The 18,353-nt window shown below is 43.4% G+C and overlaps 1 protein-coding gene across 6 annotated transcripts in view; it reads right to left on the reverse strand.

The window, feature by feature from the left end:
• TMEM255A (transmembrane protein 255A) overlaps positions 1-18,353 on the reverse strand; it is a 46,942-nt gene that overhangs the window by 20,712 nt on the left and 7,877 nt on the right. The window contains exons 3-7 of one of the 6 annotated variants that reach the window (XM_070606042.1): positions 10,883-10,945; positions 8,586-8,675; positions 3,541-3,609; positions 2,030-2,101; positions 1,531-1,619 (exon numbers count right to left, since the gene is read on the reverse strand). In XM_070606042.1, coding sequence (XP_070462143.1) covers positions 1,531-1,619; positions 2,030-2,101; positions 3,541-3,609; positions 8,586-8,675; positions 10,883-10,945 — 383 coding nt within the window. The remainder of the gene's footprint in view (positions 1-1,530; positions 1,620-2,029; positions 2,102-3,540; positions 3,610-8,585; positions 8,676-10,882; positions 10,946-18,353) is intronic. The other 5 variants (XM_070606044.1, XM_070606043.1, XM_070606046.1 and 2 more) reach the window with 5 other exon arrangements.

Below are 18,353 nucleotides of genomic sequence, written 5' to 3' on the forward strand. Positions count from 1 at the left end.
CACTCCCGCACTGAGAGTCTAAAGAAAACATGTGCACGAGCAGGCATTGGCTGACACATCCCACAGGCAGGGCTGTTCACTTATGCTCTGCATCACCTGCTCTGTGACGCATGACTGTTGATTCCACCTTTTAAATTGCTCTTAAAGGTATTCCTTGCTTTCTATTGTCCCCAAACCAAATTAATCTAGGCTTCATCCTCTTTGGCCTGGACTCTTACAGTGGTCCCCCAGCTGCCTCCAGTCTCTAACCACTCTCAAATCCAGCTTCCATGCTATACCCTTCAGTGGCTCCCAACTTCTTACTGGGTCAAGTCCAAAGGCATTCCTATGGCCAGTGAGCCCTCCATGATCTGACCTGTGACTACAGCTCTGCCTCAGCTCCTACTACCTTGTATAACTACCCCTTTATATAACTACGCCCACCTCACAACAGCTGGGAATACCCTCCCCACCTCCATGCCCTTTCAGTTTGTTTCCTAACTCCCTACTTATCCTTTAAGTTTCAGCTCCCACATCACCTCCTCCTTGACACTGTTCCTCCAGCAATTCTGACTTTCAGTCATTTGAGTCACCAGTGTCCCCAGTATATCCACTGGTTCCCCACCGCATTTATCACACTGTATTGCAATCAATTGTTCAAGTCTGTCTTCCCTACTAGTCTATGAGCTCCTCAGCAGTAATCTCTGTATTCCTAGTACCTAAATATGTTTTGAAAGAAAGAATAAATGACATTTTAACAATTAGAGGGCAGAGAGCCAGAGTGGTTGTAGCAGAACTAGCACCAAGCCTGCTCCTGCCTCAGGGCCTTTGCACTTGCTATTCCCTCTGCTTGAAACACTCTTTCCCCAAGTATCTACTTGGGTTGCCCTCTCACATCATTCAGGTCTCTGCACAAATGTCACTTCCTCAAAGAGGCCTTCCCAAGCTACTCTATCTAACATAGCATACACATTCCTCACCTTGGCACTATCTATCTTTTTCACTTCATTTTTTTTCAGAGCTTTGATCAACAATTGGCAAATTATATATTCATGTGTTTATTTACTGCCTTCCCTAATAAAATATAAGCTCCGTGAGGGCAAGAACTTTTGTTTTGTTTGCTGCTGAATCTCCAGTGTCTAGAACAGGGCCAGGCACAGAAAAAGTGCTCAATACCTATCTATTTGTTAAATGTTGTTGAACTTGGACTTAGAGAGAACTGGGTTTGAACCCTACCTCTACCATTTTCAAGTTCTGTGTACCCTGTGCTAGTTTTCTGTTTCCTCTGAGCCTCACTTTCATCATCTGTAAAATGAGGATAATAATTCTACATACATCATAGGTAAGAATTAAATGAGATCAAATATTTGAAAGCACTTAGCATGATGCCTGACACAGAGAAGGCAGGTAATGCATGTTAGCTGAAATCTGTTGACAGACCAATGTCTTCTACTTCTCTGATCCCTACCATGTACCCTTCCCCTATCCTAGCCCTTCTAGTGCTTATTGTGATCAAACCATTATTCTCGTGTCTGCGGGTTCAGCACTTACTTGCCGCAGTTGTAGAGGTCACAGCAGAAGCAAGTGTTTCCCCGAATGCGAGGTGTGCAGAATCCACGACTGAGGTGAGGGCAGTTCACCTGAGGGCACACAACAGTGCGGAAATTAGCTGGCACTGGAATGGGAGGCAGGACCCTCTGGGACTGCAGATGTGAGTTAGTGACTGATGGAGACAGTAAGGATGGCTGTGAAATGAACACACCAACCCATGAGAGGGATGGGGCTGGGCAGGGGCTGGCTGATCTTGTGCATGAGGCAAGTCACTGTGTAGCTGGGCTTGCGTCCCGCCTCAGCTGCAACCCTCAGTGCCCCATCCCTGAAAGGTGGAGATGGAGAGGTGGAAGGATGGATGGAAGGACGGACGGAAGAACAAATGGACGGTAGGAAATAAGGATACGAGGGGAAGGGGAATCTGGGCACAGGAAGAAAAGGGCTCAGGTGGGAAGGAAGACAGAGGGACCATCACATGCACTCTGAAGTACAATAGTACCTCTCTAGCTGCCTGGGTAAGGTTCCTCATAACCCTCGCGGAAGGAGAATTTTTGGTTGAGGAACTTATGACCTTATACAGGAAAAATAGGGTTAGGGGGACCAGGGTTACAAGTGAAACTATGGAAGTCATTAATATTTTTACAGTCACCAAGTTAACACAAGAAAGCGATCAAGACGAAATTCAAGAGAATAGCAATGACATTTTACTCATCTTGAGTTTGCAAAAATATTTTTAGATTAGTTTCCATTTACCATCTTTTACTTGTAAGAAATTTTCTACGCTCTCTTCACCATATGGATGCAATGAAGTGCTTGTAAATTTGTTTTGCTGTGTCGTAGAGAATATTCATGGTAAACAGGTACTTTTTTCTATATTGCCTCGTTCATCCAAATACTGACTGCCTTTGGTGCACACACGTTTCTACCCCTCCCTCCTAACCCAAGGATAGCTAGAAAAATGGTAAGTTTGTGACTGGGGAAAGAGAAAGAGGGTAAGTGGATGGCAGAGCCATAGTAGAAGCATTCATTCCGATGCCTTGGGAGTAGGGCCATCGCTCTGCCTAACTCCAAGGGCACCATTCACGTTATAGTTTCTGTAGAATGGCTTCCCCTGAAGTTGTGCAATGCAGAGGCCATTTTATATCCACTTGCCTCTCTTTTCTCCCAATCACAAGTTTACCATTTTTCTAACTATTCTCAGGGGTGGAGGGGTAACTTTCAACCTGAGGTTAATAGAGTACCAAATTGTCAAGGTTCCCAGAAGCACACAGTAAAGTTTCATAGTAAAGGGATCTCTGGGTTGGGGAGGGATTATTGTGTACTGAAATGAAAGCTCTCCGAAAGCACCTGCAGCCGTGCTTCACCTCACTGCCCACTGCCTCTCGTTCTGCATGAGGTGAAACAGAACACAAGGAGAACTGTGTGGGGTGGGAGCGAGATGCTTTCATGTGCCCCCTCAAGCAATATCACACTGGCCTCATTGAGGTGTCACGAGAGGGGCCAGGCCGGCAGTCCGAGCCTCCCCAGAGCCTCCAAGTGGACCAATGGTAACTTCTCAACTACCTTCATTTGGCTTCCTGATCCCTCCTGCATGTGGGGCTCAGGCTCTGCCTCCCTTGTCCAGGCCTACTGCCTTGGTGGGGCTCCCACTTTTCTTCCAGCTGGGCACTGAGCCCAGGCAACTGAACCATCAAGCACAGAGACAGGGGAGGGGCCTGCCTTGTGGCCTCTGCACTCTCATTTGTCCCTCTTGGGATCAAAGCCACACACTGAGAGGCTGCCTGCTGGGGTCAGAGGGGCAGCCTGTGGCCACAGAACAAAGTAAATCTGATTAGGCCTCATGAAGTTCCAACCTATGACCATGGCCTGTGCTCTGACCTACTGAAGAAATCAACTACAGATACCTAGCAGCAAGCCTTAGGCGCATGAAAAGGAGTAAAAGAAAGGGAGTTTCAGGCAGAATAGTAGATTTTCCCAAAAGGTAAGACATGCGGCCTCATTCTGGCTCACCTCCTCAGCTTCCTTCTGGGACGTCTTGGGGACATAGTGGCACCGGTTAGCGTAGAGTGGTTTCAGATCCTGGAAAGGGAAACACCAAACCGAAGGGGTTTTGGCCTTGGGAAATAAAGCAGCAAGTGCTCTGCTTGGTAATAAAAGATTTGAACACACACACACACACCAGAGCAGGCAGTAAGTTGGGTTAATTTCTGAAAGTTGCCCACCTAGGGAGCCTGCAAATGTGAGGATCAGATAAAAATGTTCTAATAACTGCTTTCTATTGGGCCACTTGGTTATGAGAAATTAGGAAATTGATTGAGAAATAGGTTTCTTGAAATTTCCTCTCTGGTTTTCTTTTATTTCTAGTCTTTGTCTTCTTGCAGAGTCCCCAGGGAACACGATTCAAAATTCCAGGTTATGGCAACATCGCACTCCCATACAGAGGGAGCCCAGCTCCAACAATGAGGTCTCATTATCACCTGGGGACAGGGCCAGGGCTGGCTGACGTGTACTCCCTGCTGTCATTGCTACAGCTTTTCCAGAAGGAAGAAAGCCTGAGGAAGCAAGCCCCAGGGGGATAGGCAACTACTGAGATTTTAACTCAACTGAACTATGAGCCATTTTCACTCAATTACGCAGATTAGATAAAGACAGTGAACTCCAAAAATACTGCTAAAGCCCAGAAAACTAATATGGGGCTCAAGGACAGTTGATTTACCCTGCTGGCTTGGCCAGCTTCCTGGTGAGGGAGCTCGCAGGCCGGGGGGTTGGGGTAGAACAGACAGACAGAAGCCAGTGCTACCTGGAAGCTTGCAGGCAGGGGATGTTTTTCGCTCTCAGGGTGACACTAAACATCCCCCAAGCGGTAGAGGGCTTCGGCCAAAAAGCAGGTTAGGGCAGGACAAGCAGTTTATGCAAACTGACCTTAGGGGTTTGACCAAGGCACCCTGGCAGAAGGAGTTTCCCTATTGCCCCCCTCCCTCCTGCCTCCACTTCTCCGCCACTTCCAATAATCCTAGTGGCTGCTTTTTCCCCGCACATGTGATTTAGCATCTCCTCTACCTGGCACCCGAATGCCTCCTGCCTCCCAGCCTGCTGCCCCATCAAGGACCTAGAACTTTCTATCATCTGCTTCTGCATGAACCTCCTGGCTGCTCAATGTTCTGAAAGTACATTGCCCTATTGGCTTAGCCTGGAGTCAGGTTGGAAAGGAATGAGGGTTCTCATGTTCACAGCTGGCAAAGTTTATTTTCTACGTTTGGGGAATGGCAGAAGTCATTTTTATCCTGAGGAAAGGGAGGCTTGATGTGCTGGTCATAGCTCTCCTGACCTCCTGGTTCTGCAAAAAGCATCCGGTCACCAACTGCCCTAAATGAAGACAGACATGTGTGATGGTTGCCCATTTGCTGCCTCTAGCTACTGGTCTGCATTAAGATCCCAGAGGAGGAACACACCCGTGCAAGTGGGAGGTAGGAAAAGGTCACTCAGCCAGGGTTCAGAACCTTTTTAATCTAAAGGGCTACCAACGTTGGAGTGAAGGGCTGGAAATGGAAATTGCCTTATGTTGAGTGTCTACCCTCTTAGGGCATTTCATACCCATTATTTCATATTATCCTCATGCTAACCCTGAGAGGTAGGTTACTATTATATCCATTTGGAAGAGGAGAAACTGTGGTATAAGGAGGTAAAGTGACTTTCCCGGCTAGTTAATGGCTATATTAGGGAGAGAGGAAGGGAAGGAAATCAGAGACAAGAGAAAGAAGGAACAAGATACATTTAGAGGGATGTGTAAGAAGGTAGGTTTTGAGAGGAAGCTCATATGCCCTTAAGCCAAAGGACAGGACAAGATGATATTAAAGGTCCTCAACAACAGAAAAGGCTGGTTTTAACCCATCCAAGTGGTGCTGGGTCCAAATGTGCCTTTCATTTAAACCAGCCAACAGATATCACCATAGATTAATAAAGTTTCCTTCCTCAAAACTCTCTGGGTGTCAGTAAGGACTGGCAGATGTCTTAGAACAGGTACAATGTAAGCAGAAAGTTTTCCTAAAGATTCATCCAGCCTTGCCCCAAACTCCTGAATCAAATGCTCTACAGCAAGCCGCTAACTGCAGGAGGTACGGAGGGCCTGGAGTCAGAGGCAGGTAGGTGGTCATTAGAGGAAACTTCCAGTAAATATAACTTGGATTTTTCCCCATCACCTTTGCCTGAGGCCAGTGATCAAAAGCATTAGGAGTACCAAGGAAAAACAAATCAAAACCACAATGAGATACCACTTCATATTCACTAGGATAGCTAGAATGAAAAACTCAGATAATAACAAGAATTGGCAAGGATGTGGAGAAATTGGAACCCTCATACACTTTCAGTGGGAACATAAGATGGTGCAGCCACTTTGGAAAACTGTCTGGCAGTTCCTGAAAGGTTAAACATAGTTACCACATGAACCAGAAATTCCACTCCTAGGTATATACCCAAGGAAAATGAAAATGTCAACACAGAAACTTGTGCATGAATGTTTATAACAGCATTATTCATAATAGCCAAAAGATAGAAATAACCCAAATGTCCACCAGCTGGTGAATGGACAAATAAAGTGTGGTATATCCATACAATGGAATATTATTAAGCCACAAAAAGAAATGAAGCATGCTACTACGTGGATGAACCTTGAAAATATTATACTAAGTTAAAGAAGTCAGGTGGGAAAAGACCACATATTATGTGATTCCATGAATATGAAATGTTAATTAATATAGGGAAATCTATAGAGAAAGAAAGTAGATCAGTGGTTGCTTAGGACTGGGGGAATTGGGGGATAGGGTGGTGATAGCTAAAGGGTATGGGGCTTCTCTTGGGGATGATGAAAATCTTTTAAAATTGACGTGGTGATAATTTGCACATAACCATGAATATACTAAAAACCACTGAATGTACACTTTAAATGGGTGAATTATATGGAATGTGAACCACATCTCAGTAAAGCTGTTAAAAAAACATTAGGAGTGGGAGGAGGAGGGGGAAAAGAGGAAGCCATTTTAGCTCATGATGTCATCAAAATCTACTGTAGGCTTCTTGGCCACTAGGCCTGTGTTGCCATGGAGACTGCCTCAGAGTGAATACTGCCTGTCAAATGGGAGTAATAATGCCTGGCCTACTTGTCTCACAGGATTGCTATGGGTCTGGAATGAGATAATAGATATGAAGGCACATTGCAAAGCTAAATGCACTACACAAAAACAGGGAATTATTGTTATTAAGATGACTCCTGTTGAATACAAAATAGCATGCATACTATAAGTGACTGCAATCATGCTACAAGAAAAGGTATATATTCAGAGGGTAACAAGCAAAAATGATAAAAATTGCTATATTAGTGTGGTAGGATTGGGGATGTTGCAAGTTTGTGACGTGTCATTTGCCTTTTTAAAAAGAAAAAGATGGCAGCTCTCAACCGAAATCAGAAGGGATAGGTCTGATATAGGGTCCTACATTTATGTTCCTGGCCCTGAAAGGAAATTGGACACCCCTTACTTTCCCCTGCCCAGAAATTATCGCCTGAGATATCATTTCAGAAATTGCTTGGGTAGCAACACTGACCATGTGAGTTCCTCTGATCTTGGCAAACAAGGGACTGACCCTTATGTCTTGGAGGAAAGTCCAAGAACAAGTTGAAATTGAAATAATAATGTCGCAAATCATCCTTCTCCAGATCCAACCATACCTATGACACTCCCTTAGGATGACCTGCACTATTAGCCAATGACTGAAATGGAATATAATATCACTGATCCACAGAAAATTCTCACAATACAATTTTGCTTTAACTCAATTGTTTTAGAAGACAAGAAATTTCCAGCGAGTTCATGAGATGTTTTCATTTTTAATGTTGGTCCAGTTGGAATAAAATGAGTATTTGTGTTTGTTGTGGGGGCTCAGTAAGTTGTGGTAGCTCACTCTTGATTTCGGTCTGTGGGCCAGATCAGGGCTACGTTATGACTTCCCCGGGACTTAGGCATTTTTGCCTTTGTGGGCCCTTTCTCCATTAAAAGATATTGAAAATTATATTTTATTTATTTTAATTAGATCTAATGACTGTATTGGGTATAAAGACAAATATATTTATATTCTATGAGAAAGTTTTTTTTCAATCTAAAAGTTCATCATTTTTCTTCTGATTTGAAAAGAAATGATAGTATTTTTATGGGACGCTGAAAGTACTATGGGTTGTAGGCACTGTGCCTATTGTGCCTAATGGAGAAGTCAGCCCTAGGCCAGAAGTCTGGAATAGTATGAAATGGAAAGCACTGGAAAAGGGGTGAGGGCTCCTGTGGACAGCCACATGGGAATGCTCTGAATCCCAGGCTTCCCCAGAGAAGAGGCCAGGTTTGGGTTTCAGGAGTAAAATGGCCTTTCTCAAGGCACAGCTTCTCCAGAGTAGGAAGTATTTGGCACCTTAACTCCAGGACTGGGCTCTGAGCGGAGGCTTCTAGCTCTGGGGCTTTCTCTGGACCCCAATCACATCACTACTATCCAACTACTGTCGTAGGGAGAGCAAAGTTCAGGTATCTGAGAAAAGGTGACTCTCTCCTCATGGTCTGCTCTTGTTGCTGTTGAAGGGGAGAGAGGTCAGCTATTGAAACCTTCAAGCCTCTCAGGAAGTCATGTGGCTTCCTGCTCCTCTCTCCCTATCTCCTCACTCCCAACATCAATTCAAAGCCATTCCCCTGGCCCCAGTGCCCTTGTCTTTGCCTTTCCGAATATCACCCACATGTCAAAGGCTTAGCTCCAGCCCTACGACCTCTGGGAAGCCTGCCCTGACCTCTGGAGTCCAAGATAAACCACTCCGGCTTTTAGAGTTTTTACCCTGAGCTTAGACCCAGTTCTCTAGATGCCTGTGTGTCCATCAGTGCCCTCATCTTCACTGTATGCTCCTGGAAGCAGGGATCCTGTCTTTTCCTTCTTCTGTACCCCTCACAGCACTTAGCACATATCCAGTACATACTCAACGAAACTTTGCTGTATTGCACATTTACTTTAACCCAGAAAATACTCACAATGTGTCTGGCAGCAAAGACTCCATCAACTATGGCACAACAAAAGGCTGCAATCACACCAAAGCTGATAAAGACGATAGAAGCCACCAGCTGTGGGGGGGGGGGGGGGGGAGGAACAAAACAAAAGTGTCTGTTAGCCTTCCACTCTTGCTGCTTCTGGAGACTAGGCAATCCCCAAGAGACTGCCAGCCAAAGCAGAACTCTGGCCTGCCACTCCATGAGGATGTTCTTTTCAGTCATGCAGGATGAGTGGGAGTGGGCAGACGGGGAGACAGAGAAGGGGCCACTGGAGCACTTTTACATTTTCAGGGCAAGCTAAGAAATTGACTCCGTGAGTCTGTGAGCGCCAAATGTAGAGGAGGCTTGCTGGTATCCAGCACGCTGTCCGTGGAGGAATTTGACTCTTCCAATTCTCAGACTCGGAAAAATTCTGGACCTTTGACATCATGTAATCCAACCCCCTATTTTATTTATTGTAGAACTGGAGGCTCAGAATGGGTAAGTGGTGTGCCCAGGGTCACCATCTAGTCTACGGAAGAGCCTGGTGCTCACCAACTCGTCGTCCAACGTTCTCCTAAATCCCTCATACCACTACTTGATGGCGTAGTGGGCACTATGAAGATAGGAATGATTCTGAGGTCCCACACAACCCAACATGCCTTCTGCATTGAAGAAAGAGAACACGCAACTTACTAAGACTGAAATGTCAAAGACATTTTACAAGGATTGAAGTCTCTGAAACTGATCAACTCTGTGTGTTATATATGAAAAATCTGGAGTAAGAAAAATGTTTGCTTGAGCCAGACTGCCCTATTTTCTGATCATGTCAGATAACAGAAATTTTCCTAATAATTTGTCTTCCATTACAAGGGTGACACTACAACCCAGTGCGGGGACAGGTGTTTCAAGGGGTTTCCAGGGCAGGGTTAGGTGCTGCCTGAGCCCACCATCTGCCTGTGTTGACCCTCAGAAATAGATGGAATCAGTGTTTTTCTTCCTTGAGGTGTTTGGGGGACACAAGGGGGAAATAGCATGGCATTGAGTTGCTCTCCAGGGAGAAGGAGGAAATCAAAAGTCAAGGCCACCCTAAGGTTCTCTCATCTTAACAGGTTAGGAGGAAATATCTCCTTTGGGAGTTGTTCAGAAACCTCTCTCTATAAACCTCACTTCACAGCACTACAGAGAATTGGTAAATAATGGATGAACGATGTCATGAAATTGGCATTATTAGCTATGCTATGCTCAGCTCTACAATTAAAACTCCCCTGTTATTTTGAATAATTTAAGCCCAAAGTGCAAACACAACTGCAGGGGGGACTCCAGGTGAAACAGAAGAAGAGAACTATTAGAACTCCCTTGAGGGTGATTCCCCACATTGCTGGGGGAGAACATATGGTTAGAGTTCCCTGTCACTGGAGCTATTACGTTATCTGATTAAACTTGCTGTTAAATAGACCCAGTTATCCAAGTCTCAATGGCACAGAGACTTGAACGTGGGGAGCCTAATCAGTCCACCATCTGACCACTCACCAGGTGTCTTGATTTACTAGCCTATAAAACTGCAATATGCTTGCAATTCGGTCTGTACCTTCTTCTCTTGCCCTCCAGGAAGGCTTCTCAGGCTGAACCATGAAAATACAGCAGTTTGCCCTTGTGGTCCTCCTTTAGGACATAGAAATTTCTAAGTTTTACCTCCTGTTATATGCTCATCCTTTCTTTCAACCTTACAACATACTTAGCTTTGAACTACGGGTAATGGAAATACTTTAGGTTGGCTTCATAATTTTATTTTGCCTTCTGTGTGCCCCCAGTATATTTGTTCTCTTAGTCAACACCCCCTAGACTGTAATCTCCTAAAAGGCAGGAACCCTCTGAGAAAACTTCCCCCAAAGATTATGCATCAGAGAGGAAGTTGTGAGGGTCACCAATAATCCAGGGCTGCAGCAACAGAAATCACAGAAGCAAAGGCGTTCTAGGCGAGGACAATAGCCTGACTGGATGGGCTGGAGTATTCCTTTTGGAGTAAGGAGGAAAGCAAAGGGCAAGATCCAGAATATTCTATTCCTGTACCTTAAGGAGAGTAGCTATGCCACTGAGGGAGCATCAGGCAAGATGAGAACAAGTCCCATTCCACAGGGTCACTTTAAAACAAGTTCCCTAGAGGCTTAGGAGAAAAGGCAAAGTAGCAGTTTCTTTTGTGGCCCAATTTGGGCAACCTTAAGAAATATATTACTTATTCATATAAATGTCAAGCTTTTTCAGACAAAGAACTTGATTCTACAGCAATGAAAACTTACCATCTGCCGTTTGTTCTCAACAAGATTTGATCCGATGATTCCAAGGAATGATCCAAAGCCGAGCTGCAAAGCAACGTGGCATACATAGCATGTGGGAAGACGGTCAGCCTGACCACACAATCATTCCAGCTCCTGGATGTGATTCAGGATCACGGAGAATAACTGGGGTATAGACGCTAAAGCCACATGCAGTTGTTACTTACACAAATATAGTACGTGCGATAAAAGTATTTATCCCACCATTTGCCGATTTTTCCTTGTAGATATGAATCACACCTAAAAAGAAACTCATGTGCTCAAAAACTAAAAGTAAAGGTCAACCATAGCTTTCAGAGCCTGCTTATTTCAATTTCAATATCCATTACCTAGCATGTGACTGGTGAGTCAGTAAGAGACATATAATGGTGAAAAGCACGCATTATATTCTGATCTTTATCATTGTTTTGAAAAGAGACCTTCCGCTCTGATGCATGGATTTCAAAATAAAGGTTTGAAATAGCAAATTTTGACACATCTGGCACATTAATCAAACCCAGGAAGTACTTTAGAAATCAGCAAGCACCTTAACCTAGGCTTAAAAAAAAACCCAAAACTTTCTTTCTGAAAGCCTATATTTGTGGTTGACCCACTGTAATTTATGTTAGCACTTATGCACCTCTTCTTCCATCTCTGCTTCATTTACGGACAGAAAGCATTCATTAAAGGGTGAACAGAAATGGCAGTGTAAAACCCTGAACAACAATTTCCCTGTCTAAGTGGCTGGGATGATGGTTCAGTGCAGCAGACCCCACTTTCCTTTTGGTTTTGCCATTAGTGGACTGAGTCTGCCAGTCTCAACTGAAAACGATCACTAACCGATGGCTGTTGATGGGGATGAAAATGGAAGGAGTAAAAAGCAGTGAGAATGGACCAATAAATCTTAACACAAGTTCAGCGATGTAGTTACATTTCTCTTTAACCTCACTAATGGTCTGGGTTTCCATCTGCAGCCTCACCTTTGTTCACAGGGGCATCTATTTCAGTCTGAGGCCCCCAAGCCTTACACCTAGGCTTAAAAATGTAATGGACTCAAGTGCTGGGCTAAAGCTTGGCGGGGGGGCAGTGTAGGGGGACTGGGTGGTTGTCTCCGAAACCAGAGAAGGAAAGGAAGGAAGGAATGTAAATTTCTAAGGACTCATTCTGCAGAGCCACTCAGCCAGCAATCCCTCTTGGGAAATAGAAGCTAAAGTACATAAGGGCATATCCATGCCATCCAAGACGCTACGGAGAACATCCTCACTCAACAGTTAAACTATACCTGTCTCCCACTCAGTCTTATTTTAAGTGTAATTAAAATGTGTTGTCATAAAGTATACTGATTAAAACCTGATTATCAGACTAGTCTGGCTTCTAACCCCAGCTCTTCCACTTATGTTTGTGCAACCTTGAACAAACTGATTGACTTCTCTCTACCTCAGTTTCCTTATCTGGAAAGTGGGAACTATAGTATAATGGCTATCTTACAGGGTTTTTGTAAGGATTAACTAGGATGATACATTCAAAGAAATTTGCACAGTTCCTGGCACACAATAAGTACTCAATAAATGTTAGTTTTTGTTCTGGTGATTATTATTACAATTTTTAAAGACATTTAACTTGCGAGCAGCTCTAATCTGATTTAAGCTGGAAAATCCTATCATTATCTGCTCTATTTTATAAGAGAGTTTTGTGTTCTATCTTATCTCCCTCTCCAAAATATTCCACAGCTTTTATTTTTTAGGAAGAATTCCATGAATAGTCTGTGCTTATGGCACTCTGGGCCACTTGCGGAGATTGAGAGAAAGTCAGAGGCAGCTCCTTACATGGCAAATAAGTCCTTTTACTCAGCAGTTTATCAGTTTCCACAGAAATTCACTGAATGTCTCCTGAACCCCAACAGCAGTCTCTGCCCTTAGATGGGAAGCAAAGACACTCACTATTCCTGACACTCTTAAATGACACTCTCTGACGTCAGTGACTGGAAGAGGTGGGCTGAAGCCTCGTGGAATTGACTGGAAAGACAAGGCACTCCGGGACCAAAAATCCCAGGACAGCAAGTTACTTCATCCAGTTTCCTCCTCTTTCCTTCCATTCCATTCTACTCCATTCCAATTCATTCAGTTTTCTAACATTCACTAAGTACATCTGTCAGATAAATAAGAAGACGTGGCCCCTGCCCTCCAGGAGCTCACAGTCCAGTTAGGAAGAGAGAGACTGTGGGTTAAGGACCACAGGTGAAGTATAAATAGTGCTGTAGGAGCAGAGAATAATTCATTTTCCATTATATTCCAGACTCTGCTACTTATAAACTGTGTGACCTTGGGATAGTCCCTTAACCACTCTGTGCTTCGGTTTCCTCATCTATAAAATGGGAATCCTAATGGTACCTACCACACAGGGCTGCTGTGAAGAGTAAATGAGATAAAGTATGTAGTGTGATTTGCATAACGTAGGCTACTGAATACATGGTAGCTCTAAGATTTCACACAGGAGGAGACATTTTAACACGGGTTCAAAGGATAAGTAGAGTTTACCAGGTGAGGAACTAATATCTATTGAGTCATGGCTGGAAGAATTCACTCACCCGGATGACAGGTTGATGCACTCACCACTGTTGCTAAAACTACCTTACATTTGAAAAGCATTTTAACTTAAAGAAGCACTTGCCTGCCTTCCATCTTGGTCACAGTAATGCTATGGAATTTGGCGGAGCTTACATCCTTCCCATTTGATAGATAGGAAAATGGAGGCCTAGAGAATTGTATGGACTTGTCCCCTCTGACAGCAAGTTAATCGCAGGGCCAGGGCTAGTTCTCAGGTCCCCTAACAGCTGGTGTTCCTTCAGTCACACTTTGCTGCTTTTGTGGCCAGTGTTAGTAGAATAGTGGTCTTCATCACTGCCCCCCCACGGAAGAAGTTCTCTGCAGGGATGGAGTGAAAAGACCTATTTGAGGAAAAGCTAAGGGGTGGAAAATAAAGAAGGAAAAACCAACAGAATTTCCTGAAAATGGGCAGCTGCTTCTAATCAACTGTTTGCTCTCCCGAAGCCTCAGAAAGGTAAGCTCTGTGGTCATCCCTCGAGAACTACATGGAATCATGGGATGTTCAGACCTTTGGACCTCCATCTTGATTCCCCATTACCTGAATAAATAACCAGTTTGCTTTGTTTTGGCTGCCCTCCATGTGTAGAAGAAAAAGACAAATCATTAGAAACTGAAGTCAGATTCAAGGGCTCTTTTTGGACTGGGCCCTGTAACCTATGCTTATGCCCATCCACTGCCATGGACACCCAGTGCTGAGGCTCAGACGGATTAGTCATTCAATAAATATTAATTGGACATCTGCTCTGTGGCAGGCACTGTGCTAGATCTGTGATTTGGTGGCCAGAAGGTGGAGTGGGGTATGATATCAAGACCAATGAAACTCAGCCTCAAGGAGCTATAATTAGGTAAACTGGTCCACAATTCCTTTCCATAATCCTGAAATCCACAAAGCTCTTAAAACCAAAAGGTTTTTTTGGTAACTAACTTGGTGGCAAAACCTGACCTTGAACTGATGTGAGGTTATTTTATAATCTTTATCTACTTAGTGTAAAAATTCACACTTTATTATAGAAAGATGAAGGTGCTTGATTATGGGATGTTTCTCAAGACCCCACTGGGATGTTAGATAATACATGATATATGCACTGTATTATCTTTCTAAAATAAAAAATGTCTAAATTCTCAAACACATCTGGCCCAAGGGTTCACATAAGGGATTTGAACCTGTATAAACAAAGCTAAATGAGAATATACCCCCGCAGATGCCACAAAGCGTATGTGAATATTCTCCAGGAACCATGAGTAGGAGGAATCTACGGTAGGGAGTTCAAAGATGGTAGACACCACTGTGGACCCCAGTAGATGAGAAATGTCCCAGTTGTGTCTTTAAGTTGGGATAGGACAGAGCATTTGGATAAACAGAGAGCACGTACAGGGAGGACATTCCAGGCCAGGGGGAACAAGGAGAGTGACAGCATCAAGGTAGAAAAGCCCACGTTATGTTCAGGGGACTATGAACTGACAATTTTGGCAAAAGAGAGGTAATGGGAGACCAGGCTGAGGGCATCTTTGGAGAGCTTTGAATGACAACGCCAAGGAGGCAGCAGAGAGCCAATGAAGGTTAGAACCTTACAGAATTATAAGTCTCATCTAACAAGTCAAGATTCAGGTCTCATCTTTGAAATGCATGCACTAAGTAAGGTAAGAACTTTGTTTTAGAGTGATCCTATATTTTAGAAACACTTTCAACAAGAGATGAACAGAATTTCTGCCTAATTCATAGTAAACCACAAAATCACACTATCCAAGGCTATTTATACTTCCTGAGCATTCAAGTTAGTCCAAACTTTGACATATTTATCAAAAGAGTCTTTATGTGTGAAGCTGAAGCCATACTGGCCTAGAGAAGGTTTCTGGACTATTGATCGTTTTGAATGATCCCTCTTGTCCCTGTCTCCTACTATCCCATGGTAACTCTGATATAATTTTCCATTAACTGACCTCCCCAGGAAACAGGGCAGAAAGTCCTGGTTTCTTTCCTGAAAAAAAAACCCAGGGTGGTATTAGTTCTAACAGTACAACAGCTGGGGAGAAGGTGCTAGAATGAAAGGCTTTCCACACTGATCAGGTGGCCAACCCCATCTTGTGGGTTGCTTAGGAAACACATTTAGAGGTCTCATTCTCCTGGATCTAAGGTTAGAGAGGTACACGGAAGGAGCAGGCTCTCTCCCCTGCCTTTTTCAGCTTTATACAACAACCGAGGCTCTTGTTCTTTTAGGCCTCCAGAGTAGAAAGCTCATCAGAACTCTTCTGGAACGGACTACGTCTTGAATATTCGAGGACAGTAAAAATCCTAAGCCAGTTTGTCTTTCTTTGTCGGTTTTAATTTTTGAAAAATTTTACACTTCAGCCTGTACAGATGAGCACACCTTTAAAGACGTATGTGTGCATGTGTGTCTTAGGATGATGATCCCACATCCTAGCTCAGGCAGAGTAGCTAACACCCTGTCATAATGCATCTCACTGTACAGGGCATCTCATTTGGCAAAATAAAGATGACTCAGAAAAGTTTCATATGACTTAGAGTTATGCAGATACAATTATATTTTAAAATGCCTAAGATCTCAATATTTAAATAAATTGTACCGTGTCTTCTTTTAATCCAATAACCACTCCCTAATTTGTTTTGAAAATTTAACTTCTCATGTATTGTTGACACATTTAACCAGAGTCCAAAAATAGCAGAGTTCCAAATAACTTGAAATTTTTTTACAGTTCTATACAATGGTAATTTATATTTAAAGCGACCAATTTGACGGTCCGGAATCATAAAATGCCACATTATGCTCATTCTGGTTTTATTGCTAAGCATACTTTAATTATTGTGTTTTAGTTCTCTAGATGGTTGCTGGTCCACCTGAATTAGATTCCCCTGGGGTGCTTATTAAAACGCAAATTCAGCATGTATTACTTTTTCAGTCAAAGGTTAGCTCATAAAAAGAAAGTTCAGGTTCCTGGGTCCCACCCAGACCTACTGAATCAGAATCTCTGGGGGTAGGGAGCGGAAGTCTGCAATTTCTACAGGTTCACCAGATTATTCATATGCACACCAAGGTGGGGAAATCATGGGCTTAGAGTTTATATAGTAACTCTCTAATAGCCAAACTATTCAATTAGTGGAAGTACCCCATTCATGGATAAATCTGGATCCTCAGGTGTTTACTATTTCAGAGGTATGAGTTGTTATTGTATTTGTTACAACATGATCTGACCTATAAACTCAAATGGATTTTTCTGCTTTTCAATCTGCAATCTTCCCCTTTCATTTTCTATAATTAAAACCCGTTTTAAAGAAACAATCTACAGGAACTATACGAGCAAATTTTTAAAGGTTAAACCATGGGGCTCACTCTCAGGATGGCTCTCCTATTAGCATTTCCATTTTAGCTTTTAGTGAAATACACACACACACACACACACACACACACAGACTCACGCCCCCACTGCTTCAACTTCCAGTGCTAGCTGAACATCAGGTACTCGAATAACAACAATCATGCACCCTCTTTCTTTTGTTAATGTATTCCAACCTAGCCACCCACAGTCAGATATTCTACAGAGAAGGTTTGGAGCCACGGTTCATGAACAGGAGTTCCTACTCTTAAATGATATAGAGCGTACCTTTCCCTCACCCATGGAGAGCCTGAATCTTGAGCATTTGCTCATCAGTCAAAAATATTTCACTAAATGCAGCTACCTGAAGCACACAAAGTCACACAGACCCTATAAATTGCTTTTCCAAGCCACCAAAATGCAATCTTACCCCCACCTTTCCTCCCTTCTGCTTGAATTTAAAAATAAAACTCAATTCTGCTGACGACTGGTTTTCTTGCCTCACCACAGGAAGTGGACTGGGTGAGTTCTCACATCACATGTTTAAACAGAGGGCACCAAACGGTGTGTGTGGGACACCTGCCCTCGGCTGGGGCCCTAAGCTGCCGGCCCAAGAGCTGCAGAGGAGCTTCCCCAGGCAGCCTTCAGCTCGTGGGGGGCCAGCCCACATCACGCACGGCCCAGCAAGCTAGGGCTATTGAGGAGGCTTACTGTGGAATCGGTGACCTAGGCAACAGGCAGCAGGCTTGGTCATTCACAGCACGGGCTTGCCAAAGGCATCCATCTTTAACCCCTTCCCCTCCTTTTCCTTCTCTCTCCAACCCCCACTTCTCCAAAAAAAAAAAGAAAAAGAAAACAAGAAACAAAACAATAACAAATACATCTGACCTCTTCGCTATCCTAAAATATATTAAAAAATGAACCATCCTAAACTTCCTTCCTGCTTTCCAGCAATTATAATTGGGAAGTCATTTAATTGATACTAAAATTATGATTCAACTTCTAGAGTTAGGTTTTTGGGTTCAACAGTAGTGTGTGTAGATTTAAATGAGGTTTTTGTTTTTCTTTTCTTTTCTTTTTCCCCAACTTTATTGAGGTATAACTGACAAATAAAAATTGTATATATTTAAGGTTATATTTAACGTGATGATTTGATATAAAATGAGGTTTTGTATGCAAAGAGTTCAGCAGTTTCCAAAATGGATTGCATGCACCCTCGGGGTAGGTAAAACAATCTACTGAAGTCTGGAAAGAAACTATTCAAACTCTTGTTTCCTATATATTGTTTATCTAAAATAATAAGAAAGAAAGTGTTACAAATATTCAATAAATAGACCACTCCTGGCGCCATCCCCTCAGTGTGAATGTCAGATGAGAAGTTGAGCTATCCTGTGGGAGAAGGGCAAGTTCCAAGCAGTAAAGGGTTGAAGGTGGAGCATTTTACCTGTGCCCAGATTGTCTTATCTAGTTGTAACTAAACTAGTCCCGACAAAATGGTCAGGTGGTTTGGAAAGACT

Source organism: Equus przewalskii, chromosome X (genome assembly GCF_037783145.1).
Source record: "Equus przewalskii isolate Varuska chromosome X, EquPr2, whole genome shotgun sequence".
Classification (NCBI taxonomy): Eukaryota; Metazoa; Chordata; class Mammalia; order Perissodactyla; family Equidae; genus Equus; species Equus przewalskii.